The 23,303-nt window shown below is 41.2% G+C and overlaps 4 protein-coding genes across 13 annotated transcripts in view; 3 read left to right on the top strand and 1 right to left on the bottom strand.

Annotated features, from left to right (window-relative positions):
• The window catches only part of LOC108032523 (protein sickie), a 168,433-nt gene that overhangs the window by 34,305 nt on the left and 110,825 nt on the right, over positions 1-23,303 (bottom strand). For 4 of the 9 annotated variants that reach the window (XM_017106365.3, XM_017106362.3, XM_017106364.3 and 1 more), the window contains 6 exons: positions 22,812-22,920; positions 20,841-22,352; positions 1,243-1,787; positions 1,034-1,178; positions 455-757; positions 316-342 (listed from right to left, as the gene is read on the bottom strand). In XM_017106365.3, the coding sequence (XP_016961854.1) occupies positions 316-342; positions 455-757; positions 1,034-1,178; positions 1,243-1,787; positions 20,841-22,352; positions 22,812-22,920 (2,641 nt within the window). Of the gene's footprint in view, positions 1-315; positions 343-454; positions 758-1,033; positions 1,179-1,242; positions 1,788-9,481; positions 9,803-20,840; positions 22,353-22,811; positions 22,921-23,303 lie in introns of those variants that run through there. The other 5 variants (XM_017106367.3, XM_017106363.3, XM_017106366.3 and 2 more) reach the window with 2 other exon arrangements.
• Positions 14,363-15,011, top strand: LOC108032325 (protein Turandot E-like). Its single transcript, XM_050885533.1, has 2 exons — positions 14,363-14,468; positions 14,526-15,011. The coding sequence occupies exons 1-2, from the start codon at positions 14,446-14,448 to the stop codon at positions 14,878-14,880; spliced, it is 378 nt and encodes a 125-aa protein (XP_050741490.1). The 5' UTR covers positions 14,363-14,445; the 3' UTR covers positions 14,881-15,011.
• Positions 14,363-19,498, top strand: LOC108032525 (protein Turandot E-like). 2 transcript variants are annotated; one of them, XM_050885531.1, is made up of 3 exons: positions 18,283-18,320; positions 18,606-18,756; positions 18,814-19,498. In XM_050885531.1, exons 2-3 carry the CDS (start codon positions 18,734-18,736, stop codon positions 19,166-19,168), a joined length of 378 nt encoding a protein of 125 aa, XP_050741488.1. In that variant the 5' UTR covers positions 18,283-18,320; positions 18,606-18,733; the 3' UTR covers positions 19,169-19,498. The 2 variants fall into 2 exon arrangements, with proteins under 2 accessions (XP_050741489.1, XP_050741488.1); XM_050885532.1 differs by lacking the exons at positions 18,283-18,320; positions 18,606-18,756 and adding an exon at positions 14,363-14,468 and having other exon boundaries at positions 18,757-19,498.
• On the top strand, positions 15,318-15,866 carry LOC122818831 (protein Turandot E-like). Its single transcript, XM_044094245.2, has 2 exons — positions 15,318-15,374; positions 15,450-15,866. The coding sequence occupies exons 1-2, from the start codon at positions 15,364-15,366 to the stop codon at positions 15,790-15,792; spliced, it is 354 nt and encodes a 117-aa protein (XP_043950180.1). The 5' UTR covers positions 15,318-15,363; the 3' UTR covers positions 15,793-15,866.

Below are 23,303 nucleotides of genomic sequence, written 5' to 3'. Positions count from 1 at the left end.
GCCATGAAAGATGTATCAACCTTTGGTGGGTTTTTTTTAAAGAATTTCATGGGTGACCAGCAATGTCATGGATGACTTTCAGTACGAAAGAATATGCAAATTAGTGAAAGAATACTTTGAAGCAGACACAAACAATTCCGCCAACATGTGCCTTTCATGGACGATTATCATGCAACATGTAAAATGAAAATTGCTGACAAAAAGTGGCAAAACTGAGGCAGATTGCTTGTGGCAAGTGCGACGGCAAAAGAAAAAAGTTTAGCAACGTTTTTTTAGATGAGATGCAGAAATGTTGTGCTGGAACTCTGTGGTCACCTTGGATATGTCCGTTCTTTCAAGTAGCTTTTCAAGGGTAACCAAATGTACAGAGGAAAGAGAGAAAAATAGAGATAAAGATAGGTACACACATGCAGGAGGAAAAAGATACAAATTAGGCTGATGAATAGATACCAACCTTATGCTGTTGCTGCGGTTCATGCGCGGACTTTGCACATAGGGCGACTCGTTGCCCGACATTTGACCCGCCATCTGACCCGGTCCGCCCGATCGCTGGTGTATCATCTTGTGGCCATGTCGGGTCATCGCCGGCGACCCTATCTGCAGCTGCTCTCCGGGCTCACCGTCCGACAAGCGACTTCCGGCCGTATTGCTGTGCTTCAGCCACATTGCGTATGAGCTATATTCGGGCTTGACCTCTGCGTAGGTTTGCGTATCGGAGAGCGATCCATCGTGGCGAACTCCTCCGCGATTGGAGATCCTGGTGGGAAATTTAAATATATTTTTTATATAGGTTATAATACGATTATATTATATTATTCTACTCCAAGATTGATTTCTCAATGTCATGTTAACCTATTTACTTGAATTCAGTTCCTGTTAGGGAAAAATGTAAATCACATTGTATAAAAGAATTTATCTTCCGAACTACCTTACACCATGGTAACTTTATCAACCAGTAAATAACAAAGAAGCTTAACTTGACATTGAGAAACCGTTCCCCAGAGTAGTATTATATTTTATTTTAGAGACACACCTGTGCTGAAACACGTGCAAATCGCTGCCAGGCTTTGGCAGACTGTGTGATCCTGTGGCCAGACGTTCCCTGATGGATTGGCTCAATTGTGTGGCCGTTGGACCGGTTAGGGAAAAGCTGCGATGCTGGGTATTCGGAGGCAGCTCTGAAACAACATAAACATTAGTAACTCCTAATACACATAAGTCAAGTGTATTTTCTATACTTACTGTTTATGTCATTGGGCAGGGTTTGAGTACCGCCGGCGATTTTGCGACCGCTCGCGGTCCTCGGAACCGCCGATACATGAGCAGTACGACCGCAGGGCATTCCGTTGGCTGCCACTCCGCCGGCGGCCATCATCATGGCGATGTTCTGCTGCTCGGCAGTCGAGGTGATGCTGCCATTGGCCCGCTTCACATAGCCAAAGCTGGGCGGTACGCCCTTAGTTCGCGACGAGGAGGAGGGGGAGCCCTGTTTGGAGGAGCCGCCACTCCCGCCGCCCATGCTACGACGCGAGGGGGAGGACTTCTCCGACTTGTCCCCCTTCTGCGGTTCCGGCATCTTGCTCCAATTGTCACGTCCATTCCGAGATCCTGGTCGGTGATGGGGACTGCCATCCATTTTACCGCCGCCTCCGTTGTTGTTGTTATTGTTGTTGTTGTTGTGGGCGTGGGTGGTGGTGGAGCCGCCGCTGGAGCTGGCCTGGCTGGCCGCTGAGCTGCCGTTCGCGGCGGTTCCGATGCTATCTAAGGAGCCGCGACTGTTGCGAATACTAAAAAAAAATATAAGGAAAGGAGTATAAATTAGTTTAAATTTTAATCATACATTAAAATTGTTATTTTAAAAAAAGATTCATGTTACTATTTACTCTAATATTTCAAACTGAATCTTCCATGATAAAAACGTGTACGTTTATTTATCTATTAACTAATTCACTAACTAATAATTCATTAAAACCTTTTAAAAATATTAACAACTATTTAAAAACATAGTTGTTGGAGCTTTAAGATTTTAGAATGTTATTTAAATATTTTACAATATTTTTATTATGCCTTATAGTCTTTATATGCAATAATATAGTTAATATAGTGAGGAAGAACCCAAGGCAACTTCCTTCATAAATAAAAAAAGAGAAGTAGTAATTAAACGGCGCTAATTGCCCTGCAGCTCGTTTAACAAAAAAAGCAGCAGCTTTAAACGAAGCTTTTAAGGGTGAACACTGAACACATTAAGCATACGCCGCATTGGCTGCCTGATAAATTTACGCTTCGCCATTAATTTCGCCGGTAATTTATGCAAGTCAGCACCTTAAATTTTGCATATATTTTATTTAAAGGTAGCCTAAAATATCCTTACATAATGTACCCATCAAAATTCCATTCAAGAGTGAAATTGTCAAACAATGGCCAAAATCAGCGGGCAAACAAACGGCATTCAAACGCTGAAAAGTCAAGAAATCCGGCAGAGACAAAGGCGAACCAAAGACCTGAGCCAAAATGGCTGACAGACAATCCGCAAATACAATTGGCAAGTGGCTAACGAAAGAGGTGTTCCCCAGAATGGGGAAAGGCAGGTCTCGGGGAACGGCTACAATTTTCAATTAAAATGACAAAAGATATTCCGGCTGGGGCCCGAAGAATCGCTCACAGTCAAGAGTCAGCCGGCAAATTGCATGTCTAATCCAAGCTGCTTTGCTCGGGGGCAGTACCATTCCTCCTTGGGTCGCATATATCAAAACTAATTGGGCGTGTCCGTGCTCCGATAAATAATGTTGTTTATTTATGGGGATAGCAGCTTGCTGGGCAAACAGTTTCTGCCGAGAGCACTAATAGCATACGTACGTGGGTACTTAAGCTTCCAGAACTTTAATGCAAAAGGATTATTTTTAAAGCCGAAAGTTAAGGAAAATGTGCAATCAAAAATTTAAAATAATTACTAAGCTGCGTTCTCTTAACTTGCAATATATTTTCTTGAAAATACCAAATAATAAACCACAATTAAGTGCAATAAACATCCATGAAGATTTATTTTTTACACATAAATCATTAAATAATTGGCATATTTATTTTTTAAATCTTTTGGGTTTTATTTGCATTTAACAAAATAATAACGATATTTTTGCGCTGATATATTCTGACCTTTTATCTTTGTGCAATTTTAATTAAATCTAAAATCCTGCCACAATGCAAAACGGAATGCGAAAACATTTTGCATTTGGCAAAGTTAGAATATCATTTTCATGTGGCTTCTGCCGCCGGCAACAAACCAAACGATATCCATTTAAACCAACCAGCAATTTAGAAGGATTTGATTGCACAACAAAGGGGAAAGCTGCCACCAATAAATTAACTAATTGGTGTTGCGTTTCGCAGCGTTTCCTAAGGCGACTAAAGTGCTGAAATCCTGAAATGTATGCTATGATTTGGGGCAGCGTAAGCTGAAGCAGAAGCGGATCGAGTGAAAAAAGCAGCTGTGTGGGTCGTAAAACCCAACTACACCCTGGCAAGCAATTACAGTTTAGATATGCTATGAACTGGAGGGGCAAAAACAACGTTCTCCCTGTAACTGAGACGACCATTTGGCTCCGAGGGTTGGGTTCCCTGGGTCGTCATAGCCCCGAAGAATGCGTGACTGTCTCTGTGAAAGTGTGGCGTTCTGGGGGCTGTTAAGTGTGGGCGGGAAATGCCAGTGAAAGTGGCATCAGAAGTGACACATAAAGCTCATAAATTGTCGCGCACTCAATATGCATAAGCTGGTGGGTGGCCGGGCGGGCGAAAAGGTATCTGAGCTGGGGGGAAAAATCAATAGCGATGGCCGTATCACCAAGTAGTTGGTCGAATGACCCACGATGCCTGCTGAAGCGCATGTGGGTGAAATCAATAGAGAAATGACCGCACCGCCTTCCATTCAATTTACCTTAATACAGACGCTTGCATGCATAAATTAATTGAATTCAATTGTTTGGCAATCCCACAAATATTCGCCTTTGTCCCCTTGAACAGCTTTTTATTCAAAAGGTTTGTTTATTTCATTTATTAAAATATCCCTTTATTCGTGCTGCGACATACAATGATTACTTTGTTGCTGTTATTGACATTCTGCCTGCGACAAATTATTTAATAAAATTAAATATTCGAATGGCAACTGAAAGGCTTTACTCTTTCAGCTTAAATTCCTGTTTCAATTGAACGTTCGATGCCATGGCAAACGCGAAACAAATGACGCAGAGCCACGGGATCCTTTCGCAGTGGCAGCATTATTCTTCCATTTTTTTTTGCTCCCCCAAGATTCTGCAAAAAAGTGCGCATACATTTTTTGCAAACGGTCGAAAAAAATGGCAACTGCCACACACACACAAAGTGCTCACCAATTCCGGAACAGACGTCATAAGCAGGGAATTCGAAAGGAGCAAACTGAAAGCGGATTTATAGCCATTATGTGAAATGAAAAAGGAAGTGAAGGCCAAAAGCAGAAGTTTTTATACACTTTCAGAGAGTTTGTTTTATAAAGATAACCTTTTAGCCTTGTCTAATAAGAATATTCGGAGAGTATAACTTATATATATTTTTAATAAAACTACTATTTACACAACTCTTTTAATCATTTTTTTACGACTGTTTTACGGAAATGTTGAATTTGGAAAGTATAATTTACATTTATTTTCAACCAAACTGTAATTTACAAATTTTTCTAAAGATTGTTCGTCAATTTTTTACACATTAAACAGCAACTAAAAATCAAAAAATACCTCTTGAAAGAGCAGAAAAGTTGAGAAAATTTTGCCAGTGGCAGCTGACTTTTGAGCACTTTTTTATTGGCTAAACCATCATTACCAGGCAGTAAGTACGTAATATTTGTCAATTGCAGTTTGTAAAGAAACAGTTCAAAGGACTTGAAAATTAAATGCAGTATTGACCGAATGTTCGTTCTCGATTTTAAGGGCTTTTTGTTTAATATTTGTTAAATACACACCCATAAGCTCTTCCCCTGTCATCGCTTTCGTGTTCCTCCATCAACCTCGGATGTTTAAAATAAAAACATCATCGCTCATTGCACTCGGCGTGGGAAGCCTCGTGCCGTCCCCTGACTGGCATCCTTCCATTTCAGGACTCTGCATCGATGTCAGGGCGCGGACTTTAGTTTTTGGGCTGCCAACACATGTGGCCATACCCTACATTGGGTGTGTATGGTATATATTGCCCAAAAACAAATGCCTCCCCCAGAGGCGAGAGTGCAAAAATGAAATTCCATGCATGTCTGGGCCGAACTTGCGCCATGGCTTCTACCATTTTTCGGCCATTTTATTTCGCTGGAGTTTCCTAATTTCGTGCACAAAATGTAATTTGCATGGGAGTCGAGCAGAGCCAACAACAAGGACCGAAAAACAAAGTGAAAAGCCATAAACAAGCGGTCCTCTCTGCGCTTTACTGTCGGTCTATTTAAGTTGGGGAGGTGGGTCCTGTGTTTTCGTGTAGTTTTTAATTTAGTCGCGCTAATTTATTCCCTGACCAAAAGCACGTGTTCAATTTAAATGAGAAGGCCTCTGTGGGCCATGTTTTCCGAGGGGGCTTCGCTTTTAGAGGTGGCAACACATTGGCGTAATTGCCGCTTTTAATTGACAGCTGGCGCTTAAATGCGCTCAAGTGGCATGGGTTTTATGCAGATAATTAGGCGAGGAATTCGGGTCCTTGACAAAAATTAGTGACCCTAATTCACGAAGGCATTTGGGCTCGTATAAATGTGTGTTCAGGCCAAAGTGACTAATGATGATGAGCAGGACTAGCAAAAAGGAGCGAAGGAAAAGAGTGCGAAAATGCTAATTAAAAAGGTGGCTTTAGAAATAAAAAAAAACCGATTCAATGGATAGCTTTCCTTTGAAATTTGCAAAATTCAGTAGGATTATTTCTTGCATAAAAGGGGGATTAAATGATAAGTCAAATGGATTTATATTTGTTGCTCTGCTGTGGATCTCTGCTTTACCTCTGTTAAATATTTAATATTCTATTCCTGGCACCGGAGCCCTTCGAATCCTGCATTTCCGCAATCCTTTTCATTTATTAAAACTGTCGCCAGGCAGAGCAACAAGCGTTGGCGACAGCATATTCCGACTTATCAGCCAAGGAAATAGCAAACAAAGCTACCATCCTCCTCGCACTTTCCTTCCTCCTCCAGCGAACACCATGGCATTCTGTGAATGGAATTCTGACAGTTTTACGGGCGTTACAAGCGCATTAATAAAAGTGTCGAACATGTGGGCCGGAATGTGGGAGGTCCTGCTGTTGGTTCTGTAGCAGCCGATCCGAGATGAGTTGGCACGCAACCTTCAACCGAGTTCCTCCCAGCTATGTTTCTATTCCGCGACGGCCTTGCAAATGGCAGCAAACAAGGCAAAAAGGCGCCTAAAAGCAGCCAGCACTCGAAACAAGGCGAAAAAGTGGACTGTGTCAAGGATATAATGGAGGATTTAGCACGCGGTAGAGGCAACTCAGTACCACAGAGGGAGAACTTTTTTAGAAGAGTTTTCTGCGCTTTGGGGATATATATTTGACATTTTTTATGTGAAAAAGCTAACGAAGATATGTGGTAATGATATTTACCTTGAATTTAATAAGGGTTATAAGTTGAACAAGTCAGGGAAATATCGATTTATCTGTTAAGGATTTTTTCTGTTATCATATATTTAAGAAAGGTATTGATATGGATTGGGAAAGTGCATTTACCATTATTCGTTTTTTAACTTTTCCCTTTGCCACCCCAATTTTCGCATACTACCCCCGACTACAGGGTAGCAATAAGAAGTGCAGACTCGTGCGAGAAGGCCCACATCAATTATGCAACCGACAGGGAGCATTTCCCCAAAGCAATTGTTTGCCTTTTACGATACTCGACCGACTGTGGGTCATAAATTATGGCGGCGGGGAAAATGCGTCCAGTTGGCAGGACGAAACAGCCTTCAAGAGAGGTAGAAACCTTGGAGGCCGCACCACTCAAGAGCCTCAACTTTTCCAGCAAGTTTTCTGCCAAAGAAAAATTCCTGCCCAATAACTTTGAAGTTCAAGAGATTCGCCGAATGGAAGCGACAAACGAATGCAAATTAAATTAAGCACAAAACTTTGTTAATATGCTAAACAAAAACTTAATACCTCGGCTAGGTCCTGGCTGGTCCTGTGCTCGGTTGCTCCAGGAGCAGGGGAGTTGCGCTTCTGGTTGCACATTTTAATTAAAAAAGCTACAAATTACAAACAAACAAGAGCCTCAGCAAAACGGGTAGGGAAACATGATAAAAACCGGAAATTAGAGAGACAGAAACCCTTGGCCAAATCCATGTTGACTTTTCCTTCCTTGCTCCGACAATTGAGTGAGGAATAGAATAAATAAAATGTATAAAATAGCAGACAAGGAGTAATGACAGTGGAGAGTTAAGTTTTAATAATAGGGTGAAGTCCTGGTCTTTAGTTTTAGCTGAAAGTCTGAAGTTTTAGATCTGAGTTTGGGGCCAGGAAATTCCCACCCTTTTCCCTTTTAATTATAGAACATAACGACTGTATCAGCCAACAGTTCCACCTTGCAGGCTACTTAGTTTGCTCATTAATAAACTCATTTGTTAAGTTGGTTAGTTTGTTTGCTCCGCTTGTCAGTCAGTTGGCTGCTTCAGGAGGAGGACACGCAAGTGACACGCCCTCTTCGATCGCCCCCCTATTCCTGGCCAGTAATTCTGTGTTGCTAATCACATTTTGCCATCGATTTTCCATACAAGGGACACACCTCCCCGGCCGGCCACATAATTGACTGGCCAAAAGTGTGTGAGTCCTGGATAAGCAGCCGGATAAGTGGCAAATGGCTGATACCATGGGGCTCCCCGGCCCAGGTATATTGCCATTTTCCCTATGGCCCTAAATCATGCAAAGTGTGTTTTCGTTGCGGCTTTGTTTTTGGTTCGCCACTTGACAGTTTCCACTGCGGCAAACTTCTGGCGTTTTTAGGCCAACTCGTTTAGCCCATTTTATGTGGGGCCGCCCCATCCCTTGCTCGGGTTCCTGTGCTCCCTTTCCTCGCCTAAATAGTGTGAATCTCTTCCTCGGCTGTCCGATATAAAAGTTGTATATATGCCAGCCCGGCATTTGAGGCGTTTTTATTAGCCTCCGACTGTCTTACATAAATTTAACATTAAATTAAGTGCCATTTCACCTAGCACGAGGGTTGGCATGCCGGGGAAAACAAAATTAAAGGAAACTTGGCCCCGGCGTTGGCCGAAGTTCATTGCACTTTCATGAACTTAAAAGGGGAGTATCAGATTGTTTGGCTTTAAGAAGGGATACGAACTCGTGTTGCTTAGATGTTTTTGGTTGGTGTAGGAAGACTTGATATGAAAGGGAGAGTCCTTGAACAAAGGCGAAGGTAACGTGATATCGGTAAATAAATAAAGGTGTAAGTAAAGGTATTGTTTTTGTTGAAAGAATATGAAGCAATGATAAATTAAGCATTAATTTTTAACAAAAACATGTTGAGCCTACTATTTTAAATAAAACAAAAAGAGATATGGTAATTTAAGGTAAAATACTTCTTTTTTTGGGGTCAATTTGAAAAGAACAATACATGAACAAGTGCTTTTTTCTGTTAGAGTATAAACTATAGATACTAAAGATAGGATAGCCAGCATATGAATAAATAAAGTTCTACACTTCAGCCAAGTTCAGCTGCACCCAGAAGCCACTCCCCAATTACCGGGCTTATGCTGAATTAACTGACTCCAGTTCAGTTTTGCAACTGACTCGGGATTGAAACCCCCGATTCCGATTCCGACCCCGACCCCTGACCCCACCGCCTGGCGCTTGAGGGGGCTTAGACCGCTTAACCCGCTGCGGTGGCCGGGTGTTCTGCGGACCCCAGCAGGCGTGCCTCGGAAGCCGCTTAGCTCATTGTAAATTCCAGCTAAAGCCGAGCACAGAAACAATTTGGCTAAGCCATTGGTGGGGCTGCGAGGTGGCAAAGCTGGTCCTCCAAAGGCTACACACGGCCTGTTGCTGTCGTCCTTTTTGGCTTACATGCGTCATGGCTTTTATATTTTCCCCTAGTTTTGCCCTTTTAAGATTTATGGTCCCTGGCCAAGTTGGAATATGCATACACGGAATGCCTGACATTCGAACTGTTGAAATTGATAGACGACTGATGGACAGGGCGAGTAAATTGATTAGGGCTACGTGTGGGAAAATGTGAGCAAGCTCGGGCCGTCGTGTTTGTTTACCTTTGCCCGGAGACCCCTTTTTTATGACCCCCTTTGCATACGGCCCGGCCAAACAGAAGGACAAGCACACATGAGCAGGCGCTGGGCAAACAAAGGCCGGAGTTTGGATAGGAGTCAAAGGCGGTCCGGTGCGAGGGTTTAATGCCCCGGGGCTGTCATTGACACCCGCGCTCCTCCAGGGGCTGCATCCAGATTGCGACATGTTAATTAAACACATTTACCTTTATCTGATGTCGGCAAATATTGGAAAAGTTTTCACTCCATAAACATTGTTATCCGCACGCCGAGAAGTATGCAAGCACTGGCAGCTCATAGGAATTCGATTTGTTTTCCCAGCACTCGAAACAAACCGCACTCGAGTTTTCACTTGGATATTTTCATTGCGAGTTATTTCATAACTCTAAAATTATTTTTTATTCTCGTCAGTAAGTATGTGCTATCTGCTACTTCACACCAATATATTTTTCTTGAATTATATATTATTTAAGCAATATTTATATTTATTAAACTGAAATATTATTGATAACCACGCTGTTTTTCCGCTTCTGCCGCAGCATTTTCATGGGGCAACCGCAAAGACCGAGTGTTCAAATGCGTTTCTGGGGTTGCTCTTCAGTTCTGGCGTGGAAAAGCCAAAGTTCGAAAAGCAGGGAAAATTCGAACTGCCAACTTAAGAGCAGTGCAAAGAGAGTCACTGCTGTTAAGAGAGCTCTGGCTTCCTGCCTGTCGGCGTTTTGTGTTGAAAGTAAAAGGTTTTCTGACATGCAACGCCAGTCGATTTCAAGACACCTGCCCACCTGAACGGCATGGTCTTCATACATACCTGTCTTTTTGCAACTGCGGAGTTTCGGCGCTTTGGGCGTTTTTCTTGTGCTCTCTCGGCCACGCACTTGTTTAATAGTTAAGCAGCCCCGACTCATGATAATTTGCCAAGGCGGTCCCAAAAACCAGGGAAAGGGGGAATCGGATGTGGCGGTGGGCGGAAAAGTTTGGCGAAATGTAAGTTCGGGCAAAGTTTGTAACATGATTCCCAAGCTGTCATTGGGCGATTGAAATTTATGGAGCCTTTTCGCGAAAATCGTTATATAAATATCAGGAAATGGCGGACTTTTCACAGAGCATTAATAATATTTAATTTTTTAGACAGTTTTGGGTTTATTTAAATAAAGTGCCCTTCAATGCAAAGGAACTTTTTCTACTTGTGTATTTTATTTTACTGCATTAAAGTCTCACTCTAATATTTTTTTATAATTTCCAAAGCTAGCACTATGAACTTACAGCCACCAAGAGTCAGAGGAATATAAGCTTCTAATAAAACTGTCATATTCCTTTCTGTTTGGGCGACTGTTATTCGGGTTTATGGTTCCCTAGTACGTGCATATAAAAAGCGGTCTTATGTTTTAGCTGGAGTCGTACTTTGCGCTTTTTCCTCTCTTTTTTGGCCTTTTACTGGGTACTCAGTCCCTTTTTCTGAGTCCTGAGTCCCACCATATGATATGAATCATGGTCGGGAGCAGAGTAAGGGAATTTCCGACTGCCAAGTGGGTTGGTTGCGGGGGTGGTTCTCTCACACAGTCCCACCCACTCCCACTCCCAGCCAAACTGTCTGCCAAAGCAACAAATGTCTTTCGGCCACCTTGCAGTGGAGAGAGCGACATACAGCTGTGCGCTTAAGAGTATCTTCAAGTTCGAAATTCAATTCGCATTTTCTCTTATTTCAGAGGCCAAAAACTGAAACTCGTTTCGCGCTGTTTGGGCGTTTGTCAGCCCGGTTTAAACTCCAAAAATAATTGAGCCAAGGGCGGGCTGGTTATGTGCTATGGCAATAAATGACAAAAAAATGCAAAACGTTCACAAGTGTTTGGTGAATGAAAAGCGAAACTTGATTGGCTGGCAAGTTGCTGAAATCTTGTGTACGACAATGGAAGCTCATTAATTGACAGCGATATCCAAGCACCATATGCAGTTTGTATAGCCTTTCATTATTCCGCCGGAGCTCATTAATCTTCTCGAACCGTTTGCGAAAACATTGGTTACCAATCAGTCAGCAAATCATTGATTTGCACTGGAAAAATATTAATTATGATGAATGGGAAGGGAGGAAGGTCACAGCTGTCTTGCTTCCTAATAACATAAGGGGAGTGGATTTATGAAAATGTAAAGAAATTTAACAAAATAAAAGAAAGCGTTTCTTTTAATTTGAAATTTTGGATACATCAACAAAATTATTTTTTTATATAAACTATGATATTTCTAGCATATTTTTAGACCATCAATCAATTAAAAGCATAGACCAGCTATTTCCTAGAATATAATCGAAAATGGCTTAAACCATAATTGAGATAAATATCTTGCAGCTATGGCAAAGTTATTGGAAAACGATTAAGCCAAAATCCGAGTCTCAGCCGCCGTTGGACATGTCTAAGCCACAACAGATACAAGTATATATGCGCAACTTTGTTTGCGGCATGTGGAAAGGTCAGTTATGGCTTAAAGGCTTACGATTGCCTTGCCACACGCTTTGAGTTGCTTTTAATTGCTCAGCACATGCCGTGGGTGAGGTTGGATGGAAAAATACATAGAGCCCCAGCGAATGCAGTTTTACCTATTTGTTTTTCTGCCATACAGAAATCTGCAACTGGTTTTTGATTCGCTAAGCCTGACAACTTTTGCAATTTTGTTTTTCGAACCAAGCAATTTGCTATAATACGTTTTGCATGATGGAATTCAGGAAAAATAAACAATTAATTAAGAAAACAAAATAATGGTTATAGTAAACAATTTAAATCAAAATATTGGTATATTCCTTTTTTATGGGTATAAATAAACAAAGAATTATTTCTGTAGTATTTAATATTTCTTTTCGCTTCAATTCGTTTGAATTCGCTCCACAAATTTGAACTCGCTCTATCTACTGCGAATTCGCAGCGTTCACGGTGAGTTCCCTAGACTCAAACCAACATGTAAATTTACCCTAAGTAAATGTTTGTCTGTATTCTACATGTAAAATCTAAGCTTTAGTCTATCTCCGTTAGATGGCGCCATAGTTTAATAGTGATATAGAAATAAATCTGTTTTGATTAAATAAAATGCTCATGGTTATTAAAAAAAATATAAATAATATAGAAAAAATTAAAATAAATGATTCTTAAAAAAATACCATTATACAATATAGTAGTAAAATAACCTTTTTATTGACAAATTAATACCAAACGCTACAAATAAAATAATATAAATGTATATATGGTTTTGAAAGAAAGTGTTATTGATTTTGTATATTTGAAAGGAAGTAATAAATATATTCAGAAAGATACTGGTCCTAACAACTCATCACAACCAATATGTTTATCACACATTTCCACTGTTTTAGCCACTTAAATAAATAAAATATGTTTCTAATGCCTCACATGAGCATTAATGCGAAAGGACGTCCGAACAAATTGAATACCCCAAAAATGCTCGGTTCATTTAACCCAACTCGAAGCTCGGGGGTCAACTAAAAAGAGGGAAAAAAGTGTCAGAAAAAATTGGGCCCAAATAAGGCGTATCAAATCGAGTCGGCGGAGGAGGGTCAGTTTGCCATTGAACACTCGAGCGGACAGCAGACAGGTGGAAATGCCCGGTCAGGAAACATTTTTAGTCCCCGGTCCTTGGTTCACTGAGTTTCGGATTGCATTAATAAAAACAATTTGCAGGCATAATGTTGCGGTGGGACCGATTTGAGAGGGAGTGGAGTGTGAAATTTATTTTCAATTTGCGCGTGGCGCTGCGGTCGTTGAAATTTAGCCAAATGCGTAAAATATCTTCAGCAAGGTTTATACAATTTGGAAATGGTGATATTTATAAATTAAGTTTAAAACAACTCCCTTTAAATAATGCAATAGAAGGGCGTTTTCAGTAACCATGTCTGGTAAATAGTGTAATATGGCACGCCTGGGCCATAAATCAAGTGAATTGAAAAATGCTTTATTAAATAAAATGGAGGTAGCTGGGATTTCCGCAGGCCAGCGAGACGGCAGGAGTCCGAGCCGGAAGAGCAAGGATGTGGCCATATGTGCGTCCAGTTGGCCAGCTTCTCGTCCCCCTTCGAATATCCTGTCTGGCTTGCACCTAACTGTCTGCTTCCCTTGGATCGCAACACGTTTTACTCCTTTACCCGGCGACCCTCTTTGGCGATGTTGAAATATTTCTGCGCCCTGCTGCATTTTGATTTACTTCCCCGGCTAGACAACGCATGTTGAGGCGGCATAAGACCGGCTCACTTGTTGGGCTTCGGAAATTATGTCCTGCAGGTGTCTGCGCCGCAACTGATTAGCTCTGGCACCCGAGGACTCGTCGAGAATCCTGTGGCAACGAGAATCCTGTGACACTAATGCGACAGGTTGCCAGCCGAACGACGTGCATTAAAATTCAATTACAAAATATTTTCCAACTGCACTACGTGACCGAGGCTCAGAATTCCAGGGTGCCAGGGTCACTTTCTATTTATTGTGGCATGAGGGGTCTGTGGCCCCTGCCTTTGGAACTCAGCGACAGCTGTTCCCATTTACAAGAGCTCAGTTCGTTCCGCCGCCCATGGCATTGCATTAATTTCACAGATCAAACGCGCTGACAGAACCGCAAGCTAATGAAAATGTGGAAAAGCCTCTGCCACTCTTATTTTCACTCAATTTCCCATCCACAGGCCATAAGCGCTTTTTAATGAAACGCGTTGATGTGTGGGCAGGGCTCCATTTTGACAAGATCTTGGGGGAATGGAAAAGCAAACTTTTAGAATTTAATTTTATTCTAAAACATCTGGCAGAAGTAAGTTTTTTTTTTTCTAACTGCCTAATAAATAAGACCTATTTATACCCATTTGCGTGTTAGTTAGCCTCTGTTGAGATAAATGTTCATGCAAAAATCATCGATTCCAAGAATTATTTTGAATTTCGCAATATACCAAAGGCCGCTTGCACAATCTTCGGATTTCGAAAATCCGGAAATATAGATTACAATTTTTCCTTTTAAATTGGCAAATATAAAACCAATTCCTTTAACACCTTATCACTTCTACGGAATTTACATATGCATCAGCATTCGAGGATGATAAGGAAGTGGTACGGAAAGCTATAAATTCAGAGGCCTTAAGTGCGTCAACTTGAGTTTCAACCGATCAGTACTCAGCAAAACATCAATCTTAAAGATGAATTCTTCATTGCAAATAAGGTAGGCGATACTCAAATCATAACAAAGTTCAGTGGGATAAATAGCTAATATTTTCAGCTGCCTCCTGGTTGTCTTTGGATGCCTTCTGGGAACTGGACTCTGCCAAACTGATGCTGAATTCACGGCCAAGGCCCGCCAAATGATCGCCATATTTGGCAACCCATCGGTCGATCAGTACACAAAGGGCCGCAACTTGCCGGCCCTGGTCGACTTCTACCAGAAGTACTCAAACCGTCTGCAATTGACACCTCAAGAGCGAGCCAATGCCAACAATGTTGTAAGGAGGTACAGGATGCAGCAATCCCAGCAAGTCGATGGGGTTTCGGCCCAGGGAGGATTCTGGTTCCTAATACCCCTCTTTGCCCCGGCCATTGCGGAAATTGTGAAGGCCATCGCAACAGCTATCATTTAGATTATAAAGGCGCGGATGCGGGATAGGGAAAATTTCGATTTTGTCCCCCAAAAACACCATACTTTCACACAAATTCATAGAATTAAAAAAATATTTGCATTAAAACTGCTACCTCTAAATTGATCTGAGAGCCCTCGCTTGGAAAACACGATCCGCTCTTCTATAAAAAACAAGTAAAAACGAAAAATAAAATTAAGTGGCATAATTCACTTTAATGTTTAATATACTTTATAAAATCAATAAATCAACCAATCTTATCTGATTTTCTTACTTTGAAGTACCCGTGCAGAATTGATAACTCTATTTATATTAAAATTTTTTTTATTTCTGAAGAATAAAGGTGGGATAGGTGCTATATAAATATAGATTATGAGTGGGTCGGAAAATAAAGCTGCCTATAAATACAGAGCTGAGAAATGTGAAGTTATCAGTATTAATCCACTCTTTCACAGTGACACATCAAGAGTCCAAATAAATCCGACAATGCGTATTAGGTGAGCTGTATAGAATGCTAAAACAGTGTTCTGGAAAAGTTTTTATTATTCCTATTCCTATTATTCCTATTTCAGATGCCTTCTGGTTGTTCTAGGATGCATTTTGTGGAATGGACATGCACAAAGTGATGACGACTTCATAAAAAGGGGCCGGGAAATAGTGGCAATCTTCAACAATCCCTCGGTCAATCAATTAACTAAATACCAAAATATACCGGCTTTGGTTGACTTCTATGAGAAATATTCCAACCGCCTTCAACTTACGGCTCAGCAACGTTCAGATTTCGATAGCTTGGTGAGGACGTATAGACAGAACAAGCCGATGGTTGGTCGACCAGTACAAAGAGGTGTCTGGCTCTTCTTGGGTCTATTTCAGGGGATTGTGGGCATTATTAATCAGATTGTCAAAAAGTTCTAACACCAATTTAAGATTGTAAAACAATGTGAATGTTTTAAACATAAAGAGTATACATATGTGACTTAATTTCAAAACCACTCTTCGTTGCCACGCTTCATACAAACTCATTTAATAAATTACATTATTCCAAAAAAGATATATAATCAAATTTGTTTCTAGGTTCGCTAATGAAATATATGATAACCTCTTGTAAATATTTTATAAAAATGTTAAACTACAATACAATCTTTACCAAAACCTGCAAATATATTAGTAATTCTCATAATACAAAAGCAGTATTTTTTGAGATAGGAGCTATTTAAACAGAGATAATGAGTCAGTCTGGAAATAGAGCTGCATATAAATAGCAAGGTGAGGAGTGTACCATTTATCAGTATTAATCCACTCGTCCACAGTGATACATCAAGAGTCCAGATAAGTTTGAAAATGTATATTAGGTAAGCTATAGAAAAGTGCAGTGAGCGAACTGAGAAAGTTTATAATATTCCCTTCTTCAGCTACCTTCTGGTTGCTCTATTATGCATTTTAGGGAATGGACACGCACAAAGTGATGATGATTTTAAAGTTAAGGGCCGTGAAATAATGGCAATTTTTAACAATCGCTCAGTCAATCAATATACTATATACGAAAACATGCCAGCTTTTATCGAATTCTATGAGAAATACTCCAATCGCCTGCCACTAACAGCCCAGGAACGTTCCGATTTCGATAGCCTGGTGAGGACTTATAGACAGGACAAGCCAGTGGTTGGTCGGCGAGTTGAAAGAGGAATCTGGGTTTTTTTGGCACTATTTGTGAAAATTTTGGAAATCATTAATATGGCTCTCGATTTCTGAGCGAGGTAATCTCGGTATGTAATGTTATTAATGCTTTAAAATTATTATCATGGTTCCAATATTAAAAAAAAAAGGTTTTCAAAATAAAATTTAAGGGTTTAATTTATAACCAAACAAAATATTTATTTGAAAATAAAAAAAAATATATACAAACAAATATTAATAAAAGTAATCAGTTTCATTACACTATGTCATTGCATTCGAAGATGAATTCTGGGAATATGATTTCCTCAGAATTAATATGGACCCTGATAGAGCAGTTGCATAGTTCAGCTATAAAAACAGCAAACTGAAGTGCACATTTAACTAGTTTTTATTTAACCGTACTCAGTGAAACATCTAATAATGAAATCCACTATTCTTCTAAGGTGGGCCTTTTGCGAATTAAGTCCAAGGCTCGGTTTTCGAAGTGCTCTTTAATACTTTCAGCCTCCTTCTGGTCATAATTGGATGTCTTTTTGGAGCAGGACATGCACACAATGAACCAGAATTCATCGCCAAGGCCCGTCAAATGCTCGCAATCTTTGGCAGCCAATCGGTAGATAATAACACTAAGAACCGATACTTGCCGACACTCGTGGAGTTTTATGAAAGGTACTCAAATCGTCTGCAACTGTCTGCTCAAGATCGTTCATATGCCAACAATGTGGTAAGAAGATATAGGGCCCAAAGAGCCCAGAGAGTGGATGGTGTGCCTGCTCAGGGAGGATTCTGGCTTATAATACCCTTGGTACTTCCCTTTGTTGTGTCTATTGTGGAAGGTATTGCCAAGGCAGTGGCCAGTTAATCGAGGAAACTTTAGTTTAACAATCATATTTCTTTCTTGCTTGCAAACTAATTAAAATAAAGTTCGAGACGATGTTAAAATATTTCTGGACCACAAGTATTCACTACTCCTTCTCGCACAATCACTTGAAGAACCCTAGGTTCTCAAAGGAAACTCCGGCTTTCCTAGGCCAATAGGCTCAAGTGGGCTTGCTGCATGGATGGATGGGTTTCTATGGGGTGTGTGTACCAATCAATACCTGGGCGAGAAGCGTTTCCTGTTGACAGGTTAGCATTGTCGATTGTCAAGTCGCCTGCCATTGACAATTTGTAAATGACATTTGACATGCCGCAGCACGAGTGCGGTCCTGGGGCCTGGCTGCCGACATCAAGTGGATTTTATGCAAATTGGCGAGTTTCAGCCGGGGATCAGGGCTGGCCTTTGTGAAGTGGATACTCTTGGGTATCCTGCAGGAAGTTGTTAAGGTAGTCAAGTGGCTGCCATCGCAATTAACTGCTTCACAGGCAGATGAGAGGCCCTCGACTGCCTGCCAGTTTTTGCCCCTGGCACCCAAAAGTGTGGCCAAATTGTGCGTGGCGCTCTGAGCAAAAAACTGTCAAATGAAATGGAGCCAGCTGAAATGTCACCCGAAACCATTGGAAGTTCACCGAGGCCTGAAGTCAAACGCGCAGTACGCCAGGCAATTCTCCCATTTAAATTCCGATTTTTGCGCCCAAAGAGCGACGAGCACGCCACATTTACAAAACGCAAATGCGGGGCTCATCTTCTTGGAAAAGAACTGCGATACCAGGCGCTACTCGAACAACGGCAATTTCTGGTTGACTCATTGGTGTCAGCGGGAGGCAACACTGCCATTGGAAGCCACTTTCGGATGACTCATGGAAACTTCGGGGCAGGCGAGAAAGTGAGTGCTGGCCCAAAAAACCAGATAGCCACTAAGGCTCGTTACACTGAGGTTGGTGTGGGAGCAGGGAAAATAAGAAGAATCTTCGAAAAACGTATGGCTGTATTAAGAGAGTTTGGAATAAGTATTTTTAAATGGAACACCTTCATGGGTTTGTGGTTGTAATTCTTATCACGGCTTGCACAATCTTCGGTATTTTGTAAATCCGGAAATACAGATTATAATATTTCCTTTTAAATTTACAATTATAAATGCAATTTCTTAAACTCCTTATCATTTTCCAAGAATTAACATTAACCTCAGCATCTGAAGATGATAAGAAAGTGGTACAGAAAGCTATAAATTCAGAGGCCTTCAGTGCATCAATTATGAGTTTCAATTGAACAGTACACAGCGAAACATCAATCTCAAAGATGAATTCTGCATTGCAAATAAGGTAGGCGACACTCAAATCATAACAAAGTTCAGTGGGATAAATAGCTAATATTTTCAGCTGCCTCATGGTTGTCTTTGGATGCCTTCTGGGAACTGGACTCTGCCAAACTGATGCTGAATTCACGGCCAAGGCCCGCCAAATGATCGCCATATTTGGCAACCCATCGGTCGATCAGTACACAAAGGGCCGCAACTTGCCGGCCCTGGTCGACTTCTACCAGAAGTACTCAAACCGTCTGCAATTGACACCTCAAGAGCGAGCCAATGCCAACAATGTTGTAAGGAGGTACAGGATGCAGCAATCCCAGCAAGTCGATGGGGTTTCGGCCCAGGGAGGATTCTGGTTCCTAATACCCCTCTTTGCCCCGGCCATTGCGGAAATTGTGAAGGCCATCGCAACGGCCATAATTTAGATAACAAAAGGAAAAAGAACCGGGTGCGGGTGCGTAGGATCATTTCATTTCGTTCATTTTGTAATAAAATTCCCTGATATTCTACATTAAAACAGATTTTTAAAGTAAAGGCCAAAATTTAAGCCTATTTTCATGTTAATTTTTTTCGAGTCTCAACGGGTTTATACTGTGAACCCAAAACTGCACTTCTAGATTCCATAACATTTGTTATTCAAAATTCTCTAATATTCTACATTAAAAAAGTTATTTAAAATGAAACTCAAAATTTTAGCCTATTTTCATGTTAAATTTTTTCGAAATTCCAACGGGTTCATATTGTGACCCAAAACTTCAGGTCTTGATTTCATAACTTTTGTTATTCAATGCCGATTTTAAAGTGGGATACCTCGTAAGTTTTGTAATAAAATTCTCTAATGTTCAACATTAAAAAAGTTCTTTAAAACGAAACTCAAAATTTTAGCCTATTTTCTCGTTAAGTTTTTCGCATTCCCAAAGGATTCAGATTGTGACCCGAAAACTGCACTTCTAGATTTCATAACTTTAGTTATTGGATCCTGATTGTAAGGTGGGATACCTCGTTGATTTTGTAATAAAATTCTCTAATATTCTAGATCAAAAAAGTTATTTAATAAGAAACTCAAAATTTTAGCCTGTTTTCATGTTAATTTTTTTCGAATGGCCAGGGATTCAGATTGTGATCCCAAAACTGCAGGTCTTGATTCTATAACTTTTGTTATTTAATGCCGATTTTAAAGTTGGATACCTCGTTGGTTTTGTAAAAAAATTCTTTAATATTCTACATAAAAAAATATCTTTAAAACGAAACTCAAAATTTTAACCTATTTTCATGTTAATTTTTTTTTGAATTTCCAACAGATAAAGATTGTGATCCCAAAACTGAGGTCTTGATTCCATAACTTTTGTTATTTAATGCCGATTTTAAAGTGGGATACCTCTTAAGTTTTGTAATAAAATTCTCTAATGTTCTACATTAAAAAAGTTCTTTAAAACGAAACTCAAAATTTTAGCCTATTTTCATGTTACATTTTTCCGAATTTTCAACGGATTCAGATAGTGACCAAAAAAACTGCACTTCTAGATTTCACAACTTTTGTTATTGGATCCCGATTTTAAAGTGGGATACCTCGTTGATTTTGTAATAAAATTATCTAATGTTCTACATTAAAAAAGTTCTTTAAAACGAAACTCAAAATTTTAGCCCATTTTCATGTTAATTTTTTTTGTATTTCCAACGGATTGTGATCCCAAATCTGAGGTCTTGATTCCATAACTTTAGTTGTTGAATCCCAATTTTAAAGTGGGATACCTCGTAAGTTTTGTAATAAAATTCTCTAATGTTCTACATTAAAAAAGTTCTTTAAAAAGAAACTCAAAATTTTAGCCTATTATTTATTTAGCCGTATTCAGATTGTGACCCAAAACTCTATAACTTTTGTTATTCAATCCCGATTTTGCAGTGGCATACCATTTTGAGTTTGTGTTTGAATTCTTTAATATACTCCGTAAAAAGTTGTTCTTTAAACGAGGGTCAAATTAATATCCTTTTTTTAAGTTCCCAGCGGCTTTCTTTTTAATAGTTAAACATTTTTGATGAATCTTTAATTCCTAACTAATTTTAAGTGTATTGAAAAAATTTAAACCTCGAACTCACCGTTCTTCGATGGTGGTGGGCAGTTGGGTGCGTGCCCGCATCATGCTGAGGAAGTGCTTGCCATGTGAGATGCCTCCTCCGGATGAGCTGGGTCCACTGAGACCACTGCTGCCCTCAGAGAGGTATCCGTTGTCAATGTCGTGGAATCGCGAACCGCCCGGGGAGCTGGAGCTACCCACTCGCAGGGCATCGCCATCACTGCAATATCCCTGGCCAATGTCCGATTCGCAGAAGTCCAGATACGACTGATGTGGGTGGTGGCCTCCACGTGCTCCTCTCGTGGGCAGGGTCACATGCGAGTTGTAGCCCCTGAGCAGGGGTCTCATGGGCAGGACTGAACTGCCAGTGGACGATGGTGGTGGTGGCGGCAGCTGCTCCTCCTTGGACTCGTAGATGGTGCCCACAATCTTGGAGGGAATCGTGTGGAACTTGTTTGGCGACGCGGTGGGTGTATTGGGCGCCGAGTTGACCAGGGGTCGCGGCAAGCCCGGCTGTCGTTGGTGATGCTGTGGAGAGGCCAATATATGTGGTCCGGCATTGTACTCCAACTTTCGAGGAGCACTCAGCGCGGACTTCGGTGGCGGAAGGCGACTGTAGATACCAATACCCGAGCTGTGCTGCGGAGTACTGGGCTCACTCAGATACCCATGCGATGATATGTGACTCGTTGGCTGACTATTCGCATAGTAGGGTGGTGGAGGTGCTGCGTTCTGAAGGATATGTGTGCCGCCGGTGGACTCAACCACCGGCGGTTGGGATATGTTCGAGGATATGTCGCTGGTTTCGCGTTTGAGCATCTGCTGATGTTGATTTTGCTGGGGCTCTGCAGCCGGGGGATGGCCAACTCCTCCGCCCAAGGAGGGCAATTTGCTGGTGCCCTTGATGGCGGCAATGGGCTTCGGCAGACCACCACCACTGGGACTCTGCAGCAGCTGGGGCGCCTTCAAGGAGCTCTTCGAGTCCGACTTGGAGTGCAGCGAGGACTTCGAGGCCGTCTTGGGAGTGTTCTTCTCAACACCACCAACTCCTCGAATCAGAGAAGACTTGCCTGTCCGGCCCATTGTTGAACTTCGTGACTCGTTGCCCGATTCCTCCTTGTTCAAGGACCTCGCCGGACTCTTCTCCTTCTTGTCCAGCTTGGTGGCCTTATTGGTCTGGTCCTTCTTTTGCTGCGCAGCCAGGAGCTTCGACTGCTTCGTCTTGGGCTGTGGTTTCTGAGAGCTCACGCTAATACTGGGCGGCTTCAGCTGGGATCCGTGGCCGTCATTCAGACTCAGGCTGGAGTCGGAGCGCTCCGAGCGGGCGGAACTGAAGCCCGAGGAGGAGGAGGTCCGCTTCGACTGGATCTGCGACTTGCTGGCCACCGAGGCCGCGTTCGCCGCATTCTGCTGCTTCTCCTTGTTGAACAGCTTCAGCTTGTCCAGCATCGAGTGCTTCTGCGGAGCGGTCTGCGGACTGCTCGGCGAGGGAATGCCGCTCTGGTGGCCACTCTTCACACTCGGCGGTCGGAGGCTACAAAATAATATTACATTATTAAGTAAAAAATATATATAAAGAAGTACAATGTATTTTTTATAAATTTATATAATATTGTTTATTAAAAAAAATACAGGAAAATAATAACAAATTATATAAAATGCTCTAAAATTATTTTATTCATCAAATGTTTTATTTTTGGTGATTCTTGGCGAGATTAAAATTGTTGGTTTACAAAGAAATATTACAAAGGTTAAAAAAAGTATAATAAAAAAGTGCAAGAAAAAACTAGTTAAACAAAATGATTTTTTGTATAATAGTCAAATTCCAAACATTCACTTTAACAAAACCTAAGCTAACTCATACATCTTTAATCAACAACATGTCTCAATTTATTTTTATTATCCAACTTGGAATCGAATTTTACGATTGTTAACTATTAATGAGATTTACTGGCAGTATATGCATTTTTGAATGTCCTCCAATTCAACTTACCTGTTATTGTTTCCGCTCTTGAGGCTCTGGATTGTGTGATTGCTGGTGGGCGGACTGTTTGGACGGCTCGAATTGAAATCACTTCCGCTCTTTCCCAGGCCCGGTATCGCTGAAAACAAAAATCGCATCGGGGGTTACAAGGTGTTTTAAGCAACTGCTAACCCACTCGATTTCATGACTTTCGGCGCCCACTTAACAGAAAGAGTCAACCTATAAATCAATGCGAAAGGCCGATGCGGACGTTAAAGTTAATTAATTGCCTTGCGTGAGGCTGATAACAGACTGGGAGAAGTCTGGGCTCCGAGATTTATGATTGCCCAGAGACCAGTCGAATATTTGCTGAATAAATCATTAGGGAGAGTGAAAACCGCTCTATAAATAGGCCCCGGACCGTGACTCAAGAACAAGAAAGCGTTTTGTTCGGCACTCTTTTACAAAATGGGTCACAATTGCATGACAAACTGTAAAAAGATGTTTATGAGGGCAATGTTC

This window comes from Drosophila biarmipes, chromosome 2L, assembly GCF_025231255.1.
Source record: "Drosophila biarmipes strain raj3 chromosome 2L, RU_DBia_V1.1, whole genome shotgun sequence".
Lineage (NCBI taxonomy): Eukaryota > Metazoa > Arthropoda > Insecta > Diptera > Drosophilidae > Drosophila > Drosophila biarmipes.
Note: the sequence above shows the minus strand (reverse complement) of the source record. Positions and strands in the feature narration are given on the sequence as shown.

Bases quoted from the DNA above. Each gene is read 5' to 3' on its own strand.
- LOC108032325 (XM_050885533.1), top strand. From the start codon at position 14,446: ATGAATTCTTCATTGCAAATAAG. The intron at 14,469-14,525 runs GTAGGCGATACT...TAATATTTTCAG, and splicing joins AATTCTTCATTGCAAATAAG to CTGCCTCCTGGTTGTCTTTG.
- LOC108032525 (XM_050885531.1), top strand. From the start codon at position 18,734: ATGAATTCTGCATTGCAAATAAG. The intron at 18,757-18,813 runs GTAGGCGACACT...TAATATTTTCAG, and splicing joins AATTCTGCATTGCAAATAAG to CTGCCTCATGGTTGTCTTTG.